This window comes from Lepidothrix coronata, unplaced genomic scaffold, assembly GCF_001604755.1.
Source record: "Lepidothrix coronata isolate B3197 unplaced genomic scaffold, Lepidothrix_coronata-1.0 Scaffold255, whole genome shotgun sequence".
NCBI lineage: Eukaryota > Metazoa > Chordata > Aves > Passeriformes > Pipridae > Lepidothrix > Lepidothrix coronata.
The window spans coordinates 670989-697995 of record NW_016690435.1 but is presented as its reverse complement, the minus strand read 5'-3'; the positions used below and the strand labels follow the sequence as shown (position 1 = coordinate 697995).

General features: G+C 42.6%; 1 protein-coding gene across 2 annotated transcripts in view; it reads right to left on the bottom strand.

Annotated features, from left to right (window-relative positions):
* Positions 1-1542: 1542 nt before the first annotated feature.
* SYNDIG1 (synapse differentiation inducing 1) overlaps positions 1543-27007 on the bottom strand; it is a 75628-nt gene continuing 50163 nt past the window's right edge. The window contains exon 4 of one of the 2 annotated variants that reach the window (XM_017835346.1): positions 1543-3093. In XM_017835346.1, coding sequence (XP_017690835.1) covers positions 2935-3093 — 159 coding nt within the window. In that variant the 3' untranslated portion in view covers positions 1543-2934. Of the gene's footprint in view, positions 3094-26675; positions 26725-27007 lie in introns of those variants that run through there. The other variant, XM_017835347.1, reaches the window with a different exon arrangement.

The window sequence follows — 27007 nt, the reverse complement described above, 5'->3', positions numbered from 1 at the left end:
ATGGGTTTAAAAATGACATTATTAATATTTTTGGGCTTGTATCTGTATTTGCTAATTTTTTTTTTAACTCCAGGTTAAAAGCAGATCAAGACTAGGAAATATTAGCTCCTTTCCTTTTAAATGAATGATCTGAGGGTTTTTTAGTTCATGTGCTCCAAAGTTCAGCCTTTGAGAGAAAGACTGAATTTCCTGTAAATCATGCATAATACATATGCATAAGGGAAGAGCATGTCACACATGGCAATCCACTGTGGCCTTTTTTGTGCTGACCTGTGTGTCAAGGACAAAGCACAGGAACCTGTGGTGAAAGCCAAGTTCTAATAGAAATGTGTTCCCTTGCCCAAATTATGAGACAGCCATAACAGTATTGCTAGGAGTGCAGTTGAGGGTGATGTGCCCCATACTGTTTGCTACTCTACATTTTCCCACCAGTGTTTGTGCTTATTTTAGATGGAATATTAATGGGAATGTACCCAGATGGTAAACTCTTCATTTAAGTTAAATAAATAATTACTATTTTCAGTCCTTGCCTGTTTGTTGGATAAGGGCATTCCTGGCCTCAGACAAGGTTTTCTCTCATTGCCCATTGGGGAAAATATGGAGTGGGGACTGTAACTTGCCCTCTCACTACTCCCTTGCTTCAAAGGGAGGAGTTTTCCATGGCACTTGCCAGAAACAAAGATTGAAGGAGACGAGCCAGAGAATTGACTCTACCATAATAGGGCAATGCAGCCAAAAACTGCATCTGCTGGGACCTCAGCTTTAGCAGTGGCTGAAGATGAATGAAGATGACTACGAGTACATTGCTACTCTCCAGGCTTAGCTCTGAAGCCCAACAATTTGCCACCCAGTGAGTGTGGCATCCATGCCCATTGCAAGGGGTTGGAACTAAGTGATCTTTAAGATCCCTTCTAAATCAAATCATTCTATGGTTCTTTGAATTCAATTCAAAAGAAGAACTGTCAGTGACTGCAACAGGTTTTTGGGTCCCTGTTCAGTACGAGTTGGTCCATATGGGTACAGAATCACAGAATCAACTAGGTTGGAAAAGACCTCTGAGATCATTTAGGTCCAACCTATGACCTAACACCACCATGTCAACTAGACCATGGCACTAAGTGCCAACTCCAGTCTTTTCTTGAACACCTCCAGGGACAGTGACTTCACCACCTCCCTGGTCTGCTCATTCCACTGTCCTGTCACTCTTTCTGTGAAGAACTTCTTTCTAATGTCTAACCTAAACCTCCCCTGGGCACAGCTTAAGACTGTGTCCTCTTGCCCTAATGTTGGTTGCCTGGGAAAAGAGACTGATGCCCACCTGGCTACAACCTCCTTTCATGTAGTTGTACAGAGTACCTCTCCAGCTAGCTGAACTTGGGGTACTGGGACAAGTTTAACTCTTGTCTAATGCTTCACATCTGCCCAAAGTAAGTGTCACACAGAGCAACAGTAGCTGTATTTCATGTGTTTTAATAAACTACCAGAAAAATATGTTTGGATGTGTTTGTTCTCCTCCCATTTAAACTAAAATAGGTCAAATTAAAAACAAAACAATACCAACCCCAAAACAGGAGAAAAAAACCTTTCCCAGAGCAAAGATGACACACAATACTGAATTGCAGAAAAAGGTCTTTGATGAAATTCATGGGTAAAGAAATTATGTTTGTAAAACACAGTGAGTAATAAAATGGTTACTGACTTGATTGGTTTTCCTCTCTGTGTATATCTGTGTAGCTACATACGTATCTATGCTGATACACCCTTAGTGGTACACCCTACAATGTACCATTGCTCTGCTTATCGAGGGACAGGCTTGTCTCTCCATGGCTACGCAGTGTCCCTGGGCCACAGATGAGCTGTGAGCTCTGAATGGTCTCCTTCACTGCTCTGTATATGAGTAGGACCTCGGAAGTATATGAAGCATTCCTTCCTCTGGTTAATTCCCATGCTTTACTATGATTTTTAATTAAAAAATTTATTAGTACTTCAGTTTACATTTTTTCCCCTAAGTTTCTTGCACTGACCGCTATGCAGGTCTCCACAGTAAGGTAGAGCAACCCAAATGAGCAATATGCCACAGGAAAATGCTATTATCACAATGTGACTGGATGCAGGAATTCATTTTACAACAGATCTCATGTTCTTCAACCTTGCACTCAGTCTATGGAGCCAAATCATGCAGTAACCTCAGCAGTTCTTTATTGAGTGGACCTGTGTGTCACACCTTAATCCAAAAACAAGGAAGGGAAAGAAATATACTTTTTATTTCCTTTTCTCCTCCCATGGAAACCTACCCCAAAAAAGAAAAGTAGGCAATACCACTCTATGCTGAGGTGTCTGCTTCATTCTTAGGCAGATGAGTCCTGCATTCAAAACACAAAAAAAGCCATAGTCTTTCTCCTATTGTTACAATGCTCTTTCATAGAACCAGCCACTGTCCATGCTTTCCCAGATCTCAGTGCTGTGCTTAACAAGCAAAGGACAAGCTCATGCTGGCTGCAAAGTTCAGGTCACCAAGAAGGTATTAAGAGAACAGCTCAATTTGCCAGCTGCTTGCAAACGCTGTATTGCAAAGAAGGCAAAGGCGAAACACCCCTCTCCACACCTCTCCCAGCTTCTTTCCTTTTATTTTTTCTTTTTTATTTCTTTCTTTTATTTTTCTTTCTTTTTCTCTCTTTTACTCTTTCATTCTTTCCTTCTTTCTTGTACAGGGGTTCATGAAGAAAAGCAAGACTTGTGCATCACAAATGGTGGAACCACCCCAAGCCCAAACAGCTTCCCACCCTACAATAATGCACAAGCCCATCTCATCCTGTACCTGTCCCCAGAAGGTGGTTTGTCTCTTGATCTTTTTGGAAAATAATGCAGTCTGATCTGCTGGGGACTTCTGCAGTTCAGGTGCTGGGAGGCTGGTTCTCTCCCCTTTCCTGAGGCTCATAAATGATTGTTTTTAGAGAGATAAGCAATAAGAGCCACAGCCACCCCAACATAAATGCCAGTTCCGATTGTGATGGACAGGACAGCCAGGAAGAGTGCTCGCCGAGAGCTGGAGCTTGCATGGTGGAAGTCCCCCTTGGCTACTGCTTTGTTTGTCTGCAAGAGATACAACAACAAAAATGCAATATATTTATTTGTTTTATCTGGAAATGAAGATGTGATGTGTGATGTTAATTTCTTGGCTGAAATATGATCCTGGGATATGAGAGTGAACTGGTTAGAAATCAGACACTTTTTTTGTGTCTGATGAGGTTATTTACACAATAGAATGGTGATGGAACCAATGGCATCTCAGAGGAGGGTGTCATTTTTATAGACCATGGTGTGGTATCAGCAAAGGTCATCTGTCAGGCAGTAACAGATCTGTCACCTACAAGATAGGTCTTGTAGAAGCATATGAGCTCCATAAGTTCTGAGACAGTCTTTGTTCCCTCATTACAATGAGTGAGGAATTCACAATGCTTTAATTGTATATCTCCACAAATGCTCAATTTGCTGGAACAGTTTCTTCTTCGGCATCATCTATTACTTTATTTTTGTCTTTTTGTTTTGTTTTTTTTTTTTACTATCTTGCTACTCAGAGCAATTTACAGCAGCCAAACTACAACCTTCCACACTGAAAAAAAAGCTTATGGCCTTTCTGCCAATGCCTTTATTAACAGAACCATCTCTTTGCATTCATCAAACTAATTTTTTAGGCATAATGCTTTATAAATGTTTCAAGCAGAAACAATGTCAAACAATACATATTTAAGGAGAGACAGACTAGGCTGCAGGCTGGAGGTAAAATATAATTTCAAACCAGCAAAATATAAACAAGACCAGGCTTATGCCTGCTGTCATGTCCTTTAGTTTAGGTGGGGTAAGCATCCTACTCACTTTGCAAAGGATGTCCAGCCAAGCCCCTCAGCAGGGTGATCAAGGATTTCATGAGTTTCTTGTCTGGGACTTCTAAACACTCAAAAGAGCAGCCCTTTCCAGAAAAATTCCTGGGACTTTGGGGATCATGGCTATATGTTAGGGTTGCTTAAAAGGCAAGGAAAGCAGAGAAAGCTTTAGAAAGAGCTGGTCATTCAGCTCTCCTGAAAGACTGTCTTCAAGCACCTGCTGCCCATCACATCACTACTCTTGAGCAGAAAGGCTTCTACTTACTGAACTTTGGTGAGATTTGTCAGGCTGAGGTAAATGCACAGCACTGGAGCTATTTAAGCTTTTGGATAAACCAAGGTAAACAGTTTCAACCCCCCAAATGGAGGGAAAGTTTAAAAATGATGAACATTTAAATTTTACATTTTTAAAATGTCACATTGTTATTCTGCAACATTTGGGTTTACCTCTTTTAAAAGAAACTTTGTAGAATTTCAAACCAGCATTTTTTCACTTAAAATTAGATGGAAACTCAGAGGGAGAATAAACTGAAAATTTGTCAGTATGTCTTGCTTGCTTCAACAGAAGAGGTTGGATCTACCAAAAAGAATGAGTTGAGCAACCCAAAGGGTTGCTGATTTGTCAAATACTAACAACCTTTTCCCTGATAGGATCTTCAACCTAGTGACAAACTTGCTTTCAAAGAACAAGGTTTTTTCTCGATGAGCTCTCTGAGGACAGCCTTGAGCTTTGTGAAAGTATTTGACCTATTGTGAAAACCCAGCCAAAACTACATGACTTGTATTAGTCACACACTATCATGAACTTGTTGAATTTTGCATCTCCTGACATTATGACTCAGCATGATTTTGCTTGGGGAACAGGCCTGTGCTTTCACAGAAATTCTAGTTTCCAACAAATTATCTAAAATGAGTGTATTTTTTTCCTCTTAACCTAATGCATATTTTATGATTTAGCAAAATCAAATCCCTCCTATATGGAATTTTGACTGTAGACTGGTAAGGCACATGAGAAGGATAATCTTATATTCCTCCTTTATTCTATTCAGAAAGATTTCCATTGAGATGGAAAAACTATCAACACAGAGACCATCCTCTATCAGTGAAAGACTAGTCTGAAAGAATTTGCTTATTACTAAGAAAATTCTTTGATGCTATTCCCTAATTAGCAAAAACATCACATACTACTCAATGTCACTATATGCAAATTACAGCATTTCTGCAGGTTTAAGCTAAATGGATCTGAAAAGACTTAGTACACAAAATGCAACTAAGGCCAAATTTAATATTTTAGCATCTGGCAACTAATAAACGGTTTTCCTTGATTTTTTTTCTTTTCAAGCAGAGATCAGATCTTTGGTATATCTGTTCACTTTGAGAAAGTCCCTTGGTTTTGGTACTAATCCAGCTACTTATGATCCAGCCCACTTGATGCCTGACACAAAGAAATGACACTCTGTTGGGTGTTTCCACATCAGGGATGTCTGTGCTCTAGTAAAATCCATGGGACAAAAAAATGTCTTGTGTAGATCAAAGAACTAAGTCAGACCCAGTTTCACCAGCTTTTCCTTGGTGTTGTAGAAAAGGTGAAAACAATGGTCACTAAATCTAAAAAGAAACCAGGACATCTCAATGCAGACAGTGGTCAGGCTGTTTGCTTGACTTCATAGTGTTTCAGGTACTGTTAGCTGAAAGATAAAACTTGGCTGCTTAAAAGGACTGTCCACCTAAGCCCACAATTAAACAAGTACAGAGAGTGATATCTTTTGCAGACCCCTCTGGTAATTGCTGCCAACCACAACACTGGAACCTCGGGCATCAAAACAAACTCAGTCTTCATTTTTGACATGTTTTTGGTTCAAATGAGAAAGGTTTTCACCGTGGTTAAAATTCCTCAGAAATAGGAAAAAAAATAATTTTAGCTAATTCAAGAAAAAAATGTATTTCAGATAAAAATATGGAGTAAGTAAAATACCCCACCAAATTTCAGTTAAAATTGTGGTCACATTTATGGTGTGCTAGAATGTAAACTAGTGCAAGTGCAGTGCAGATGTGTGTCTTGTGTTGTCCCTCCTTTCACTAAACAGCCCTGCCCTGAATAACCACAGTGACTATGATGGACATGCTCTGGGCTGCCTGGCTGCTATGGACATCGCAGTCTACACAGATACCTCTCCTGAGATGACAAATCCCTGCATCCACCCAGGAGTTTCTGCTCATTTAGAGGTAGGGATGGGGTAACATGTACCACCAAGGCCCTAGCCAAGCCCCTGGGGCTGATGTGCCAAATAGTACAAAGGCACTGTTTTTCCAGCCATTCATACCCAGCCAGGAAATAGATTTCTGTAAGCTCCTCTTTCCAGACTCAGCTCTGTACTCATGATAGCAATACTGGCTTTTGTTATTTCTTTGCCCTGAAAAGGAAACCCCCAGCTATGAATACTACTGGGCTAAATACTTAGCTGGTAGTAACTAACCATTCATGCTTGATTCTGAAGAGTAGTGCAGCCAGGACTGGTGCAAGAATGAAGATCCAAATGCCCTACTAACAAAGGACTGTATTCACTACAGCCTCTTTGAGCTAAGTGCCTCAATTTAAGTAATAAGGAATACAAACAGCTATTCTAATGGGCTTGAAAGTGGCTGCAATAGTTAGTGCTCTTCCTAATCAAAACTGTATTATCTGTGGAGTTTTATAGTACTTCTATCCATTTGCTTTTTCCCTTCCCTGGTGAGACTGTGGCCTGTGACTGATAAATTAATTTATACAGTCCTTGGGTAGCAGCGGGACCAACAGATTTGATAAACAGAGCTGGGGACAAGTGCAAGACATGGGATGACTTACAAGTGGGGGATAATTCATGGCATAGCACTAGGCAAGTTTCTCCCTGCACAGCCAGAAGACAAGATACTCTTCTTGCAAAAGGTTTGTGTCCTTAAACTACCCCTGCCCATTGGTTCCCCTTGGCCTGTGTACTCTGGATGCCCAGACATAACCATCAACTTTGGGCACAGGCTGTGACGAAGGCTGGGTACTACAAAGTTGAGAACAGCAATGTTAGCTCATATCAGTCTCCAATCAATCCTCTCTTTAGAAGCTTTGGAAGTAAGTCAGGAAAGTGAGGGGGGTGGGAGACAAAGGGGTAAGGAAGTCTGGAAGGATTATCTTCTTTTGTTTAACTAACAAAATGAATGTCTTGTTTATAAACACTTCCAAGGAACTTCCCTGGAGTTTCAAGTTGAACTTCTGCAAAAGATATTCATCATGTCTCTGGGCTGCATGTTTTACAGGCAGAGAAAAGATGAATACGGTACCTCCAAGCTGCAAGGCCAAAAAGTTCTGCTGCATCCCACAGTGATTTATATATCATACTCACAAAATACCTTCACAAAAAATGCACTATCTAGAAACAGAAACATCTTGGACACAATTATTAATCCTGCCTCACCTACCTAAGGCTGGAGAGCAGGATTGACTCAATGTAGGATGAGAAGAGGGTATTCTGACCCCTTTGGTCAGGTGATGAAAGGATTTCTTTTTGTTTCAGGGGAAGAAATGGCCAGCAGAGAGCAGGGATATATAGGCTTCATGCAGCCACTGGCCAAACTCTGAGTCTTAGTTCTTCAAAGAACATGCAAAAAAATACCACAGAATGAGGAGCAACTCATGCAGAGGATGATTCTGCTCCTGTACCATCTACCTTTCTTCCAGTCAAAAGCTCTGCCTACTCTTTTTAACTTGCCTAACTTGCACTTCTGCTGATCTCAAATTTCTGGGCAATATATTCTACTTTCAGGCTTATGCCACCTTTTATTTCCACTGGTGGCAAGAAAAAGACTCTGGTCTTTGCTAAAGATATGGATGGGTAAAAAGTGAAGTTAAGATCTAACCATGAATGACAGCAGGGAGGTGCCAGTCAGTTGGAGAAAGCAGGGGGCTGGCAGACACCCAGTGCAGGGGCTGGGACATGGCAGAAGAGTTTTCAGTCCTGAGAAGAGCATCAAAGGTACCATGGAATTCCATCAAACAGCTCCACTGGCAGAAATGGTGAACTAAATGACCAATTGTTCTTTGCTCTGTCAGGCATTTGCAAATTCCATTATGTCCACAGTATAACAGAAACTTCAGCATGTGGTAACTTGCCTTTCAGACAGCAAAGAGCTCTTCTGGAGGCTTGTCTCAGTTTAAAGAGACTAGAGTGCTTTGCTAAGAAGGATGAGTTATGAGGTAGACCAAACTCTTCTCTCTCAGAAATTGTAAAGCCAAAATTAAGAGGCTCCAATCGAAGAAGTATGGAAAAAGGAAGAAATAACAACCCTTTATTAAAGGATATATATATATTGGAAAAACCAGTAACAGAACACAAAAACAACTAAGCAATAATCCTGTATCCAAAACTCCCCTTCAAAAAGGAGTCTGATACTTTGCTGTCCTCTTGTGCAATTCTAATCACGGTTGGCAGGGGGCGCTGTTGGATCGCTGGAGGTGCAGAGCCTGCAGTGCTTGGTGTTGGTCAGCAGGGGGCGCTGTTGGATCACTGGTGGTCGCCACTGTGTGGGGCCCCGGATCACGGGAGAAGCTGGAAAATGGGAGAAGCCCTTCTCCCACTAAGGAGGAGAAGGGGAACACGGGAAAGAAGGGCAGTTTCCTTCTCACTAAACTCACGCTGTCTGCAGCTTGCTGTAGACAGGACTCCCCCTTTTTCATCGATGAGCACAAACTCTACGATGAATTCTGAGCAGATTCGGGCTGGAGACAGGGCAGCGCGCAGGCAAGTCGAGGCTGGAGAGCAGCCAGATGACCAGGTCGAGAGCAAAACGGCCTCCAAGCTTTTCTAACACACCTTGCCCCCGTTAAGGCAAAAAGTGAAGTGTCCCCAGTTTGCAAGAAGAGGAGGAGAAAAAACTCCTCTCAGCTCCCTGCAGTTTTGGATGGGCCATTAGTCTGGAATGCAGGTCTGCCAGCTAGTTCTTTTGTATAGTCAATCATCCCATCCCCCTCCCCATTCAACATCCTTCTTTTACAGCGGGACAAGGGAAAGGAAAATTTCCACTTGGATTTTTAGAACAAGTAAACCCATAACAAGGCTTCTGTCATTTCTGCTGGGAAGATGGCCTAGAAAATGGACATGAGTCTCAAGCAGACATTCTCTGTCTGGAACTTATTGAGGAAACAGTGGGGAGCAGGTGTCACCTGAAATGCAGGCACTTCCAGAGACACAAAACTCCTTTGCTCAATGCTGGACTTAATCTCTACTGATGCTTAAATTTATTTTCTTCTTCAAAGGAAGGCATCCAACCCAGCCTAATCTAGTCTTCAGACTGCAATGTCCAATACCGATTGGTGGGTCATCTTCAGTAAACTCCCACCCACCCTTCAGTGTTGATAGGTAGAGACTAGATAACTTGCTTGGGATTGATGTCTTTCTTTCAGTGAAGGATCAACCTCACCCTAAGAATTTAGGAGATAAAAAGCATAAGATCTTCACTTGCCTGGTAGCACTGAGATCCAGTTGGGATGGCTGATAAGGATGGTAAGAAAATAAATGCCTAACCTGCATGGAACTTCCCCTGAGGCAATGCTGGCATACTATGAGAACTTGAGTAGAAGAGACAAAAAGATGTCATCAGAGTTTTATTACCACATAGAGAGGGGATAAACTGGATAAACAGCAGTTGCTGCTGCTGCTGCTTGCTTGAGGCTCTTGTCATATGTCCTAAGTGCTCTGCTGCATCTCAGAGGGATAAAACAAAATCCAGTCTGAAAACTTACTTCTGAAGGATTTCTTTCAACAATGAATCCTCATTCTAGTAAACAGGCTTGTGCCCTCAGTGGGCAGAGCACAGCATCGTGCAACGTGAGTGCATTGCAGCATACACTTGCTGCTTCCCATCAGTGGCCTCTCTGACCTGCCTCACCCGCTGCCTCAATATGAGCACTCAGCAAAGCAGTGAAACAAACAACAGGTTTCTCACGGTGGGCAGGAGGAAAAGCCACCTGTGTGAAAGCAGTGAGAAAGGACAGGCTGGTGACCACTTTGTGTCTGGTGCAGTCACTTCAGGTTCCTCTGTAATTTAACCTAACATTTCTTCATCTGGCCCTTCAAGTGACATTTCCTTCCTTGTGAGCATACCCTTCTTTTCCCTGCAATAGCATGTGAACTTCCAGCCTTTACAATATCCTGCCAAGCTTCTGAATGATGATGTGGCAGGTGAAAAGAAGGGGCCTTAGTAATGGCACTTCTACAGCCACCAAATTAAATGATGCTGTGTTGGTGGAAGGGGATATACTGGGAACAACATTTATCCCTGGATATGCATGACAGGTTCAGGAGAAGAGTGTGAATGGGGAGATGAGGGTGTAAATAAAGACCAGTATGAGTCTACCTCTTCTGCATGATCAACTTTCATAACATTTGGATTTCAGCCATGGGATCATTTTGATATCAATGTATTCTGCTGGAATTTGAAAATACAGGCAAGGATGTGATTCAGTAGCCGGTTGGTGCTTCCTGTGGCGGTTGATTGTGTATTTGAGTACAGATAAAACTATAAATGTCCGAGTGAGATTTCAACACTTGGAAAAACAAGAGCATAATAATGAGAACAGCAGGCATAAAAGGCCTGAATTAGCAGAATGCAGAGAGATGTTTTTAGACAAGCTCCACAGCAACAGCAGTTCATTTGATTGCACTTGAGAGAATGAGACCTCAGCCTGTGATATGAGGGCAATTCTGTTTTCCTGGTGTATACAGGAATTTTGGATGTTTATGGTAAAGAACATGATTTTGCCCCTCCACTTTGCTTCTAGCCCTTAAGCAGATGTTGCCATTTTGTGATGAAAGAGAGGAAAATTTGGAAAAGGTGCCAGGTGGTGAAGCCTAGTTTGTAGACACATACAGACTTACATGCAGATGCCTTGGGTTTGTGTCCACGCATGTAGACATATACATTATCTGCCTAGAGGCTGGAGGCAACTATCTATGAACAACTGAAGTTTATCAACAAATTATTAGTGATTACTTCAGTCGCAAGGGGCTCCTTTACTTTTCCATTTAGATAGCTGTTTGCTTCCTCTTTATTTGAAGACATGGAGTTTAAAATGTGAGCATTAGTCAGGAAGGAGAATCTGGAAGTGATTGCTATTTTTCAGATTCCATTTTGTGCGTGGCAAGAGGTTGTCCTCATCTCAAGGGACATCATAAGGTACTTTCTGCCTGTGGTGCCCCTACCCTTGTCACAGGCTCTGTACTGGAACTGATTGGACAGTGCCACAGATTGCCAAGGTCTAACAGTTGTACAAGGTTGTGCAAGATGTTATTGACCTGTCAATTTCTTTATACACAAATGTGCCTCTGTTCACAAGGAAAACCAGGGCCCTGTGATGACTTTGTTAGGGCTCTGCTGAAAGACTTGCTAGAGAGAGGTTTGGGGAAAAGCTGCAGTCATTATATTTCTACCTCTAACTTGTTATGTAAGGTTGGTGTGGAAAGTGGATTCCCTCTGTCCACATCCAACCCTATTGCTCCATGACTCCCTAACTCCATTTGTATCAAGGTGCAATGCATGGTCCCAACCTAGGTAGTTGTGGATCTCAGATCTCACCACTGAGACCCTTTCTGTTCATGGGACTGGCCACATGATCACACATCAAGCCACGTGAGTATATATCTCATGCGGAGTGGTGGCATCAATCCCCAGTTCCAAGTTGGGGGCTTATCATTTTGGCTCAATTTACTACCCCTTGGGGTAGATGAGCAGATACATGGTACTGTTGAAATTTGAAATGTCCACTGTACCCAGTGGGAGAGAACACGGTGAGGCACCAGCTCTGTCCTTGTTTTGCTATGGTTCCTTCTATCTGCTTCTGGTTCTCTTCCTCATTTATGATGGGAAGAAGACCATGTCAGTGGGTACTCTACATTCATAGCAGTGGCTCTTCCCTCCAACATGTGTCACACACCACAGGATAGGGTGGAAGATGCTGCTTAGTGCTGCCGGAGACGATCTCAGCCCTGGATCCCCACTTTCCCTGCTTGGAACAGACAAGAAAGGGGTGGTAGGACAGGGAGATGATGGGCATTTCTGCCTTCGGCACCCTGAGCCACAATTTGGGGAAGAACAAGAACAGGTAAAGACAGACAGTGCAGGTTTAAAAGTGCCTCTGGGGTGGTTTCTCTCCTGACAGGAAGAGATTTGATCAGAGGATGAGTTCCTCCAGTTCTGAGCTCTCAATTTTCTCACTCACAAGTGCCCCTTTTGAGCCGAAATTAGATCTCTGGGGTTTAAGAGAATTATACAGTCTCCTATACAATAGACCATTAACATTTTTTGAGATAAGTTTAAGAACTCTTGAGGTAAGATTCACTTGTTTGTTGATTTCAATAGCTTTCTCATCTACTTTTTTTTTATATTACAATCACCCGTGATTTCCCTACATGTAATCTGTGATACACTGTTTATCTACTCAGAATTTCATGTGTTGAGGACTTTCAGAGTAGCTCATTCTGATTTGTGGTTGGCAGAGCCTGGTTTCCTTAGGAGGGTTTGTTTTTTTCCCAGCACATGAGTGCCATATCAGTTATATGGAATTGTCACTGGAGGACTGTTTCCTGGAGTGCCATTTGCCAGACCAGCCTGCAAATTCCACAAATTTGTCTAATCCCCACCGATGCTGTTGGTCACATCTTTCTAGGCAGGAGATGCAGCCCAAGACATTTCCGAGAAACATTTTGTCATTTGATATGTTAACTAGTAGTCTAACAAGTTATCAGGCCCTGTGGACTCTGCAGCATCCAACAATGAATGTGAGGTAACTTATTCCACTTGTTTACCTTGAATGAACTCAACTTTTCAGAAGTCACCAAAGATCAAAAGATGAAGATTACTTCTTTCATATGGGAAGACCCTTTCTCCCCTTTTCATTCTTCCACTTTCTTGAAGTCCACGAAACCAACAAAACTGGGGAAAAAATCCCCAAAACTTATGTTTTCTTACATTACTTTTCTTGTTCTCTTTCAACCTTAATGGACTTTTCTCCCCCTCTCCTGGAGAGGCAACATAAGTGATGCAACTGTCTTTAGCAGACAGACAGAGGAACTTCATGACTATAGCGCTGATTAATAGGAAGCAAGAATTCCACTTCTCTGAGGTAGATCCACAGATTGTCTTGAGTCGTATATGTGAAAAATGCCTGACAAGCAGATGTTGAGAGAAAGGTCCCTAGGACCAAATGTCCTCCAAAGTCATCTCAGTATGGCTACTGTTGTTGGAGTGGCCAAGGATTTGCACCTTAGTAGGCAGACGGTAAGGCTTGGTATTGAGGAGACTTGAAGTCTAGCCTTGTTTGTGCTGGGGAGTGCTCCAGGTGACCAGAGACAGAACATACTGCTTCATGGAGCCTGGATCACTCCATCAACCAGTGTCTCTCCAACCTCTCCATCCCCATTCTGGTCCCTTTGTTTGATTTAAATTAATGCCCAGTTTTTATTCAGATTTTTAAATCAGCCAAACCACCTTCAGGTGAAAACAAGGAAACAGAGGCAGAGATGGAGAAAAGGAGTGATCCTGCAAGGATGAGCAGAAGCTTCAGCAAACTCAGGCTTCTGAAACGTATCCAGATGCCACTGTAGAAGACTGTTCTATTTTAAAATAGACAACTGTCTTGTTTTACAATTGCCTGGGTGTTGTTGGAAAAGGCTTCTGGTTAGACAGCGGTTGCAAAAACAGGATGTTCATTTAACCTCAACCTTCACACACAAGATAGATCACATGAACGTTGCATGGATACCAATGCTTCAGGTTATAAATTTTAAGGGCATCAGGCAAATGCTGCATGGACACCAGTGCCTACATGCAGTAAACATGTAATTGCTATGTGGCAGACATGCCATTGCCATTGCCTATCGTAAAGTCTGCTGCCCAGACTCTATATAAGCAAACACCTGACCTATACCAGTGGAGATCACCCTCACCACAGGACTGAAGAACAGGTCTTCGGGAGGCTGCAGGACCCATGGTGGTGACTATCTTCTGCTTTTTTTTAATTGCTCTTGGCTTTTTCCTACTTCCCTATTTTCCTCCTTTCTCTCCTCTTTCATAGATAATAAAGTTAAATTATCGTTTAGGACACCAATGTTTGACCTCGCTTGTCTCGTAATCTCGCTTTAGCTATTTCTGAACTTTTCTCCTGTATGTGCTTGCGGATCAAGACAAAATTTGCCTCTCCACACTTCATGGATTAGGACAGTGTATTGGGTCTGGCTGAGATGGTGTTCATTTCTTCATAGCAGCCCTCATAGTGCTCTGCTTTGCAGTGGTAGCTAGAAAGGCATTGATAACACACCAGTGTTTTGGCTACTGCTGAGCACAGCATCAGCACTGTAACACTCCTTCCCCAACTGAGGGCAAGATCCTGGGAGGGGACACAACCAGGCCAGCTGACCCAAACTAACCAAAGGGATATTCCATACCATATGACATCAGCTCAGACACAAGAGCTAAGAAAAGGAGCAGGAACGGGGACGTTTGTTGTTTCCAATGGCTGCCTGCTAAGAAACCATTACGTGTTGTTGAAGCCCTGCTTCCTGGGATATGGCAGGACATTGCTGCTGATGGGAAGTAGAGAATAAACCTTGTAATTTTCCACTTCGCTTTTGTGCATGCAAGCTTTTGCTTTTTCTTGCCTTAGTAAACTGCCTTATCCCAACCCATGGGTCATTTTCCACCTTATTCTCTCTCCCCTTTTCTAGCTGGGAAGGGGAGTGACAGAGCAGCTGGGTGGGCACTTGGTGTCCAGCCACAGTCAATCCACTACACTTAGCCACTAAACTTCTTTTATTTTAAAATCAATCAGAAAGAAATCTAACTAAATCACAAAGGACACAGAGTATTTGCTGGTTTAATTGTATTTCTCTAAGAGGCAAATCAGTTTGCACTCCCAGAGCTTTTCATATCAGTTAACTCTGCAATACATTACCTTTTAGAGTATGAACTAGGCTGTTCTTCCCTGCAAAGAAAGACTTCGCTTTTAAAAAGATTCAAGGATCTTTGTTTAGGAATCTTGAGAGGAAAGTGACTCTAGATTAATTTGGGGTCTGCTGTTAGAAGAATGCATCTGACACAGTAGGAAACACTGACAGGAACCTGCCCTTGCAGGAATGCCAGATAGCCTATGTGTCCATTCAGCTTGGATGCTGGGGAAAATCTGCCCAGCATGAGGAATGAATGGCCTTCCACCCTGCATATGTGAACAACAAATAGATTTCACCACTGCAGGAGCCCTACTTGCTCTGCTTACTTGATGAGAAAAAATAGCCAATGTATTGTTATCAGTGAACACTGATGGACAGATGGATAAGCAGATGATTGCAAAGGCCACAAAAAATTAACACAAGCTGCAAGTTTCCCTACTCTAGTATATGGGTTACATGTGTAACCATTGTACCAGAAAGGAAATGCTTGATTACATCAGGAATGTACATGATAGACCTGTAAGATAGCTAAATAGCAGAGAGTCCTAAATTCAGCCCCTGAAAGCTGCTGGTGGTCTGCATTCCCAAGGGCGAGCAGGAAGTGTCAGGTATGGTCCCACAAAGCCCAGCCCACAGAAGAAAAGCAGGACTGAAGATGTTTCAGTTCTTTCTCTTTCTACTCACCACAATTCCCTGACACCAGCAGAAGCTATTTACTCTCATAGTCAGAACTTTCCTGCCTCCTGACTTTGGCTCCTAGCCCAGAGGACATCAACCAACCCTGTTGCATGTCATGAAAGCCTTGTTTCGGGTGCCTCAAAGCTCTGGGATTCCCTGTGAGCAGTTATAGAGAACAACCCTGGGCAAAATTAACTCCTTCTGGTAGACACTTAGGTTTCTTGATTTGGTTTAAAAAAGTTAATGTGCTACCTTTCTTTTCTGATTAAAATGATTAACATGTCATCCCTCTATAAAACAAAATGTTTTAGTTTGGTTAATTCATTTAATTCCATGCACCTTTTTTTTTTTTGATGCTTGATTCCCTGAAAAACATTGAAGAAGAGCATAAAGGACTCTGTCATCTCCATATACTGCTACCTCTAATATTGGAAAAGTGAACTTGTATTTTTTTCCTTTTTTGAACTCAGCAGCAAAGTTCAAAGAGACCATCTCAAAGGTAAAATTCTATCAGAAGTTGTTTTTCTGACTTAATAATTAAATTTTATCAATGGATATAAATTTATCAATTTTATCATGGATATTATTTGGGAATAACATCACAGAAGTATTACAGAATCATATGCTTACTCTGTTCTTAAAATCCTCTCTTCCTATCTGCTTATGACACCACTGGAGGCAGGTTATTGGCTTGGATGGACCCCTAGTCTGGCCCAGAATTTTCACCTATTCTTTGTAGAGTTCAGTTCAATGCTGTTGGTTTATAATGCAAGATGATATGCTCAGTTAATCCATTATGCTAATATATTACTATATTTATTTAACAAAGGAGTGTTGATTTTGCCAACACAAAATTTGCACCTATTTAGTGTAAGAGCTAAAGTCACCACATTTAGATCAAAAAAGTCTGTTTAATCTTGATCAAAAAGTACACAAATAGCATTGCAAACTGTGCGCTCCCTTGGGTTTTCTCTTAGATTTCTGTTCCTATTTTTCCCCTGGAACTATTGATCTGGTAACAAGTATGGGAATAAGGCAGTGGATTTTTGCTTTTCTTATAGATATACTTCTTATAAAACAAAATTTTGTCTTTCTCATCTCTCTTCCATTTTAAAATATTATCACTACTTTTACAATAGATCCCATATTTACAGGGCAAAACAAACCCAAATTGACCAAAGTCCCATTAAAATATAGCTGTGACATTCCAGAAGATAAAAACTCAGGAGGAATGTTTTGAAAGCTCCAGATGAGAAGAAAAGAAGAAGAGAGAGATCTTGTAATAATTTTAAACCAAATCAAATTCCATTCAAGATTAAACAGAGACACAGGCAAGGGTGTGAGCATGAAATGTGACATTTCTTTCTGACCAAGGGCAGAAAATAGTGTCAAAAAAGATGTTGAACATAAATGTTCAACAATTATTTTTTTAAATCATGGAAATTATTTAAGTATTTTATATAGTGCTTATTTTAAAGTATAATTCTGAAATATTTCACTTTAATTTTGCGCTTCTCTGAGTTTTTTATATATATATACATTAACTAAACCTTGCAGATGAAAAATTTCCTTCCAGTTGAAAAAAGAGATTTGTTCTGTTCTGCTTGAAAATGTATAGATATGGGATGCTACAGCCTTTTCAAAATGTTTTTGAAAACCTTCTGATACAAGAAATCTCAAAGAAACTCTTTTCTGACATCCTTATATACATATATGCACACAGAGTCTTAACCAATCAACAAAACTTTGGTGCCTAAATTCTCATTTGAGTCATTACGCATTCAACTTTTAATTGCTTTTCAGTAGTCAACACGTTGCTTCTGAATAAATGTGATCATTCTGAGGAAGCTGCTTCTCTTGTTTAAGCTGGGAGGTTTGAGTGAACAAACTCCTGAGAAAAGATATTCTGGATCTACAGGGTATTTTGCATCTGCTGCTGGAGGCAGACCTGAGACTGCCTTTAGTACCTGGGAAAACACTTAGGCTGGAAGGGAAATTATTCCTGTCGAGGCTTCTTGTTCTGGGGGGGGAGACTTAGTAACTGCATTAGGTAGTGTAATCACTGCACTACAAAGAACATATTCTCCATCCTTTGTGCCTAGTCCTCAAAACAATCCTTGGATGAGGAAAGTGAATAAGGAGAATTAAGTGTGCTGTAAAGACAGGTATCCTACCCAGATATCCACTAGCATCTACTAATGCCAGTAACACCTCTGCACAGGCTGAAGAAACTGGAGGATGTGCTCTGGAATCTCTGGATTCAACTCCGTACTCAGTACAGGAAGACTCAACAAGATCTAATTTTTCATTATGGGGAAAGTTCATCAGCTGACCTGGAACAACTAATTTGTATTCGTCACCATCACTGTTGGCATGGAAATGGAAGGTCTAACCTTGTATTAAGTTGTCAACACCCTGAAATGACTGCTCTGTCTTTCCTATGACTCAGCAGCTGCAAGACAAGAACTCCATGTTCTCCAGCAGAAACACATCACAGTGTTGTCATGCCAGCAGATACTTGCCTCTAATCTCTTGTGCACAAAAGTCCTCCCTCCTACAACTACAGGACTCCCACGCAGGTGGTGCTGTGTTTCAGTGGGGCAGGACTTGCATGTGTGTATGTGTGTGGGTCTATCAAAGAGCTTTATTACTTCTCCCATAGACTTCTTAACCTTCTCTTTCTGCTTATTTCTGCTCCTTTTGTTGCCCATCTGGTCCTGATTCATTCTCCCTTTCTGCTATGCAAACATCAACCCTACTTTTGCCCTTTGTGGTTACTATATCCACCCTTTTAAATTGGGTGCAAGTCGTCTGAAGAGTGGAAGATGTGGTATTCTGCATTCTTCCACTGAGTGTTTCAGCAGGGCTGGGGTGTGGGTGTACAAAAGACACTCAGGCAGCAGCACTATCTTCCCAGGAGTGGCAGCTGCCCAGCAGCAGCCATAGTGAGCTAGACAGGCTTTGCCCATCCTTCCACTGCACAGTGAGCAGGGAAGAAAGCTGCTGACATATAAGGGGAGTTCTCCAGAAAAGCTGCTGCTGAGGAGTGAGTCACCTGCCCAAGCACAAGTAACAGCCTCTCCCAATGCAGTTTGTCTGCTAGCATCATAGAAAGACCCATGAGACATCACAACTGCAGTGTGTTAAAAAGGAGTAAATGAGGGAGTCTGTAGGCCTTGCAGTACAGGGCTGCTGGTTTAATTTCTATGATGGCAGGAACATCCTGCTAATGTGCTTCCATCATGCCTGAGTCAGCTCCCATTCCTGCCCCCAGGAAGAAAGCAAACTGGCTTGAGGCATGGATCAACAAGGATTTTTTAACTTTGGTACTCTCTTTTCCTCCTGCATCTCACTAATGCCTGCTCCAACCATCTTACAATATAGTTTTCATGCCAGGCTTGCTCCTTGAATCTCCTCTTGCCATACTAAGAGAATGGAGCAGGATGAAGCAGAGCTGGAACAATTCTTACTTTGGCATTCTGGGACCATTTTATTTTTGATTTATTGGGCCCACAGTCAGAATGCTGCTTTGATGATAGCTGGTGAAAAGAAAGAGGCCATTCCAAAGGTCTCTTCTCCCTTTAACAAACTGCTTCCCAGGGGTACAGTTCTTCCTCACTGGAAACCCATTAGCACATAAGTCCTCATTGTCCAACAGGGAGAGCAGAGATTGTTAATAAGGATCCTTCCTAGTGGTTCTAAGGAGTCATCAACAACCTGCAAATGTTTTCCAATATCAAATTATTCCAGACTGTACAAATAAAGACATGGTCTGCTTCTTTTTTTCTTTCCCTCTCCTTTACTCTGTTGCATACATCTAGCAAGTATCTTGTTCCCCATGATTTAATTGGCATTGCTGTGTATGCCAAAAGTAATGAAGAAGCAAAATCAAAAGCTCCCCTCTTCCAGTCTATTGGCTTGTCTAGCAGAAGGCGGGTCAAGCCTGAAGAGCAGCTGCAGGTGCCAGGTCCCTGTCATCAGGAGGGCTGTGTGTCTGTGTGCATGGCCCTGACTGCACACCCTGCACCAAGTGGAACTGCTGCGGAGAGGCAGGAAAACACATTTAGTGTGGGAGGATGCGACTGATATGCTGCACTCTGTGAAGAGGAATAAAAACCTTAGCAGGACACCCTGGGCGAACACAGGACTAGTCCTGTCAAATGCAAACCTCAGAGTCAGGGCAGGTTCCCTTTGTTCGAAGGGACTTTGCTTGTTGCTCTGCAGTCCCTTCCTTTTAAGGTAAGGGAGTAGGGTGTGCTACCCTGGGCATCTGGCAGGATGGCAGCCTCTACAGAGGAAATCTCTTTCACATGTAGTTGGGTTATCTCATGCCCAAGACTACTCCGTCGCATACAGGCAGGGAGAGGAAAGCTATAAGCCTGCTTTTGCTTTTTCTGCAAAATCCAGCTGAAGACCCTCCATGCCTGTTAAATACAGGACATTGCTTTTCACGGTAGGGATCAGAATGCCACACCACTATAGCATGAGTTGCCATTCATCATCTGAGCTTTTGACAGTATACGAACGAGTCAGTGCTCTCTGCCTCCCCCATCTTCCAAGAATCAGTGCCCAGGCATTGTGGGCTGAGCTCCTGGGCTTCATCTCAGCCTGGAGCAGTGCTTAGCGATCTACAGCTTAAGGAACATATTATCTTGAAGTTGCTTGTGACAGGGTTTTCCCAAGAGTTCAGCCAGCTGTGAACAGAGGTAAGGGGCAGGCAATGTCAAACCATTGTTAAAACCTTCCTCCTCAGTGAGAGATGAAGAGCAAAGGAAGATCTGGTCTGCCTTGGGGGACCAAGTCCTCAGAACTTGTTCAGAGTGATTCCTACCTCTTGTTGAGGTCAACAGACCCATCTGATTCACACAGCAGCACAAAAGGCTATGGAAGGGGATGGGCTACATCAAGTAGTGGCAGCAAGTAAGCAGGGTGAGAGTCTGGATGCAGAGATATAAACCATGTCGATGAGCAAGTATCATCTTTCACAGTGGAATGGTGGAGCTACTAAAGCAGGGCTGCACTAGTGAGACCCAAAGCCTATCCTGGTCTGATATATCTGTTGCATTTGTCCATCAGAAGAGTTCAACAGGAAGTCATTCACGTGGAGAAGGATTTGATAATTAATTATTTCAGAGTTTACTTGCTCTCCTCTCCTCCTCCCCCTTCTTTCTGTCTCTCCGTGCTATCTCTTTGCCCCACTGGGCTAATACATATTTCATGACTGAAATACATCCTCTGTGAAAATATTCCGTTAAAATATTCATGAACAACTCTTTTCATTATTTGCTCAGTGCTTAATGGTTTCATGATAGCTACACAGCCAGAGGTCTAAAGCAACAGTCTGCCTTAGTGACCAGCACCCTCCCACTGTCTACTCCCTCTCTATCTCTCAATTTTTTTTAGCTGTAAGTCCTTGGGGCCAGGCTCATGAATTTTTCTTGTAATTTCAAGTGTGTTAACTTTGATTTGTAGTGCTCCTAGTACAATAGGGATCCTCTTCCTGGACTAGTATTGGTGGCTGTAAAAGAGATACAGGCGTTATCAAGAGCATCCTAGCAACACCAAGCTAATTGTCCACACTTCTCTGCTCCACTAGAAAACAGCAAAGGGGCAAGCCCTAACACTTTTTGGAATAGGATACAAATGTTATTACAGGGTGCTCTGAGACGCTTTGTTACCCTTTCAATTCAAAAAGGAGGTTCTCACAGTAGCAAGGATGCCAGTCCCAAAACCATTCTAAGTAGCAGGTAAGATATATTGCACTTCTGCTTACATTTCTATCTCCCACTACAGAAAAGCTCTCTTGCTGATGGAGGAAATATTTCTTCTTTGTATATAGGTAGAGTTATTCCTGCTCAGTTGGAGTTACCCTGTGGTTCCTTGTGCCAACAGGAACACCGTACGCAAAACTTGCAGAGATGGGAAATCACTCTCACAGGGCACAGCTCCACCATTCTTCATGGGAGTGGGTACTGCATGACCCTGTCCCTGACTCCCTCAGAAAATGTCTCTGTGCCATTTTAAACCTCCATCTGAGACAGATTTAAGATGTGGTCTGTGGTGTCTGCATGCTGGAGAGTGAAAAAAAACTATCTACTTCATATACCCTCTCAGAGAATGTGAGCAAATATGTCCCACACACTGGTACCAGCCGGAAACAGGGCCTTCAAATGTCAAGAGACATCTGGGATGATGAGGAAGGAATGGAGTGCCAGGAAATAGGAGGTTTTGAAGATAGAACACCTTCTGCCATCTTTGGTACGTGGTGTGGAACAGCCAAAACTGTCTGTGATTTTGTCAGCCTTGGGCAGCAGGACAGATTGCTAGTGGTGTGCACACTACTAGAAGTGCCTTGGTTTGTGCTGGACTCCAGCAGGACTGGAGACTGAAACTTCTGTTCTGCAGACCAGTGTTAGGTAACATGCCAAAGAGCACTGTGCAGGGAAAAGGGGATGCTGTGGAGACTGGGAACAGCAACCTGCAGAAAAAAAATATTCTGCACAGCTGCCTCTCCAATGTCCAAGACAGAAGGGGGTCCTAAGCCCAGCAGTGAGATAGCAGTAAGGTCAAATTCCTACTATGAGCAGAAGCTGTCTCACCAGGCTGGAATGAATCCCTGTTGTAGTTTAACCCCAGCTGGCAACTAAATACTACTATGCATCCAGTCTCTCACTCACTCCTTCCCCCTAACCCTAGTGGGGGAAGAGAACTGGAAAAAGATTAAACCTGTGGGTTGAGATAAGAGCAGTTTAATAACTGAATAACTGAAATAAAGTAAAATAGTATAATATAACAATAATAATAATAATAATGAAAAGACAAGAGAGAGAGGAATAAAACCCAAGAGAAATAAGTGATGCACAGAATTGCTCACCATCCACTGACCAATGCCCAGCCCATTCCAGAGCAGCAATCCACCCCTCTTGGCCAGCTCCCACCAGTTTATGCACTGGGCATAATGTTCTATGCTATGGAATACCCTGTAGCCAGTTCGGGTCAGCTGTTCCAGCTGTGCTCCCTCCTGGCTGCTTGTGCAGCTCCTCACTAGTAGAGCAGGGGACACTCCAAAGTCCTTAAATTACGTTAAGCACAACTTAGCAACAACTAAAACATTAGTATAGTACTCATCCTAAATCCAACACTCAACACTGTACCAGCTACTAAGAAGAAAATGAACTCTATCCCAGACAAAATCCAGACAATCCCCTTTCATATGAGCTCTTCACTAGGAAGAAGTGGTATTATTATTTGCAGCATGTGGCTTGAAGCAAAGCACCAGGTCATGATAGCGATCTCCAGGGTTTCTGTGCCATTGCTGCTGTTGGAGCAATTAGGCTGAGTCACATCAGTGCTCTTCAAAAATCATCTTACTTTCTCTGTAACTCCTCATGTGAGAGAGAACTAAGGTTTGGGCCCTTGCCCACAGCAAGGAAAGTAATGAAAGGCATGTCTATGGCAATTTGAGACTACATTGCCTTCTTTCATATTCCCAGTGCTTTTGAAGAGTCCTAAATTATGTGCAAGCGCACATCTTCCCAGACAGTTCTTTGCTTTGTTTCTCCCTGTCTGGTCCCTAAAGGTTTCAATTTTGCAGATATGCCACTGGAAGGGTAAAGAAAGAGTTGTGCTTATTTGAGTAAAACAAGGCTGATTTCCATCCATCATTGTGTAGTCTCCCTGCCTTTCATGCAGCAGTATCTGAAACCCTTATTGACATTGTGACCCTGCATACAAGTTGGATGAAGGGGTGTAAATTTACATCATCAGTGTTTTATAGCCTTTGAAGGATGGTTGCTCTTTGATACTTGCTGACAATGGGGCTTGTGAGGTCTACTGGCTGGCCCCAAGTGGGGTCGACTCCCCATGGTGTCCTATTCAGTTCTGGCTTTTCTGGGGTTTGATCTGAAACTAGGTGAAATGGATGGGACACTTCCCAGTCGCTTGAGGAACTCTGAACAGGTTTCTTAGAGAAGCCCTATAGATCTGAATTCCTTTGTAGGTCTGTGCTCATTTTGTAGTCATCTCTGCGCATTTCTCCTAGCTTTGGTCTGAAAAATCACTGTTTAATCTGTCTGGGGCAGCAGAGAGGAGATGTCTGAGTGTACGTAGGAAATGATAATCCTCTTGAAGCTGTTCTTGTATGACTTCTTACAGTCACAGGATTATATATTCAATTATATAAGTCTAGGATTATATGTTGATGAGAATGCCTTTGGTTTTCAGCTCTAATGCTACTATCTTCATTCTTCAGCTCAGCTGTTCCTTTCTAACACTATGATTCCTACTATGGCACCTGCAAAGGCAGCTGACTAATTCAATTACAGACAAGAAGAGAGCTCAATTTTCTCTTCCCTACTAAAGAAGTGATTTCCTTTCATAGTAGCAAGGGCAACGTGAAGCTTATTCAAAACTGAGCCTTGCTGGAAAGGTTATTCCAATGGGATATCGACCACTTCTTGTCATAGGGATATTCACCTAGGGAGAGCATTTCTCATGGCTAACTTTATTCTTTGCTTCCATTAACATTTTATTGTGATTTACTCTTGTGTTTGCATTTTGCAATAGAAATTTTGTACTTTTCAATGCCTCATCAAAGAACAGAGATTCTTGGGGGAATATGGGGAGCTGGGAAGGGGGCACCTGACATGTTTCCATTAACACCTCCAACTACTGCATCCCAGTGAGCACTTTTTTCTGTGATGTACAGGCAGATGAGGTGGAATATGCACATGGTGTTGCCTAAAGCATGGTAGAGTGATACCTACAGCAAAGCATGAAAGCTGAAATACGTCTGTTGAAACAATGTGCCCTGAGGTCCTGTTTGCACTTAGAAAACCTATCTATATTTTAAAAGGAACGTTTTTAATAATACAGAACATTGGATATGACCATTGCTGAAATTACTGAAATTTAAGTAAACAAGGGTATAAAGACACCTGTTAACCCAAAAAACTTAGGTGACACAGTTATAGTTATGGCCTAGGGTCTCCACCCTGTCCCTCTGGCAAGTCAAGCTTTTCAACAGCTTCTGGGAGCAGGGCTGTATGACAGCTACAAAGAAACATAGCCTACCCACGTGGAGCCAGCCTGATATCCAGGACATATGTCTGCAAGCCAAAACCATGTGAAGGTCCTCCAATGAAATTCAGGGATTCATAGACTAGAAATCAAGGCTGATATCCTGGTGTGGAAAACACAGTCTTTTTTCAAAACTAGAACTTTTACTTCTGAAATCAAATGGTTAATATGGTGGACGGGTGGTAGTTATTGTATTGGATCATGGGTTTGAACTGAAAGATGTTTAAAACCTGTTGCCTTACAGGCACGTGAAGATTTGTCTGCTGCATAGGGATACCTGTTTAGCTCTAAAGTAGAAAGGTGGATGACTGAAGAGCAGTCTATTCATGACAGTATGGAACACATGGCAAACTGAGATCTCACCACTGCCATTCCCTGAGTGTAACTAGGTTTACCTGCTTCCATGTGCCAAAGCTGGGTACCAGTCTTTGGAAGTAAAGAGTGTAAAGGAGAGGCTGAAAATATTGTTGACAGGCAACCCACTAACTTGTTGGTTGTCTCATGCTTCAGTCTTCTGGAACAAACGAGGACTGGAACTGAGTCTCTGGAAAGAAAATCGTAGAATATCCAGCATTGGAAGGGACCTACAAGGATCATCATGTCCAGTTGAACAGGACAACACCAAGAATCACAGCAAGAAGAGCCACCAAGCAATAAAAGTCAAGGTTTTCCCTGAAGACTAAGCCTGCATTTATACCAGTCATTAAGGAGGTCAATGATACTTTCTCTGCATATGCAGATGCTTAGGATAGCATTGATATTTTCATTTTATGTGTAGCTGCTTATCTTGGAGTTGAAGAGTGTCAAATGCAGAGACGACAAAGGTTGCTAATTGCTATGCCATTCAAGATTGTAGTAAAGGAGAGAGAAAGTGAAAGAAAAGGGAGAGGCAGAGAAGACAGAGAGAAATGAGTTTATGAACTATAGCATTGGGGAAGTACTCCATAATTGCAAGAGACTGAGAAAGATAAGAAGCCCTGCTGGAAGTAGGAGTCCAGAATAAATAACAGGAGAACTTAAGTAGCTCTCTTTGGTGGCCCTTAACTTCTCTGGAATCCGAAATTTATTGTCATTTCTAGATTTTATTCAAAAATCTCCTACTGGCAAATTCAACAGAATGGGAATGTCTCCACATCACCTAATGGACTGGCAAGGGTGTCCTGATACAGAAAAGCACTGAGCACTTGGTCAGCTCTGACTTTTACCCTGCCTTACATCTCCCTTCCCAAACCCATGAGAATGTCAGTACTGAGCCTGTCACTAGCGGCCAATGGCAGGGGTGTTATCTTCCCCTTGCCTTGTTTCTGATCAACTGACACATCTGAGGACAAAACCCTTTGGCTCAAGTTTTAAGTCAAATAATTCCCGGTTTTAGGGAAGAAATGACAGAGTTCCTGCCACTGTCAGCTGATCTCTGCTAGGAGCAGATGTGGCATTCGTGTTTTGCAAATGGGCCTTGGCTATTTGCATGGAGTTGCAGCTCTTCTCACTGTTGTTAAGCTTCTTTTGAAACTTTCTCAAACAGTTTTTTACAACCACCCACCAGAGAATGACACACTCCCAGGGCTGTATGGGGAACTTAGCAACATCCTTCTGCTGGGAAGACACACTGGCAGCAGCAGTAGCAGCCAAATCCGAGGCACCTCTCAATGCCTGCACCAGCTCTTCCCCCCATCTTCCCTTAGACAACTGCAAGAACACTTTCATGCCTTGTTGGGAGTCTTGCCTCAAAGAACATGATCTGTCCTTTGCATCTGTCATCCTGGAGTGCAGCTCACGGAGGGAGGGCAAAGCAAGATCTCAAGTCACACAGCAGAGCCAAGAGCAGCCTTGGGTCCTCCATGTCCCAGTCTTGAGCTGGAGTGGCCTGCTCTTCCTCTGATAGGTCTTGGAGCATAAATGGGCCGAAATGGCAGCTCCTCAGAGCAACAACACTTGGTGACAAGGCACAGCTTCAGCTGGGAGAGGATACAGATGTGGTAAAGCACCAACCTAAACTACATGAGAGTTTGTCCATGTCTTTAGTGTGCAATATCTACCTCTGCTTGCTGTAGAGGCATGTGGAGAGTTTCTCAAGTTCCTTCCATGCACACAGATGTCAGGACATGCTCCTGTAGAGAGACAAAGGGAGATAGAGGACCAGTGTGCATCAAGTCTTTTAAGAGGTCTGGAAAAGTGTGACTCAAAAGCCCTAGAATTCCCCATCATGGTCCCTTCTAAGGGAAAGCAATATATGAATCCTTGTGAGATAACAAAACAACTACAAGAGGTTAGGGGAAGAGAGAGAGATGACAGGCAGGCAGACTTTGCATGTATACCAGCTATGACAGACCTTGCTCTTTCCCTAGACTCTCCTCTAGCATCCCCTCACCTAGTCTGCACAGCTGGTGGACT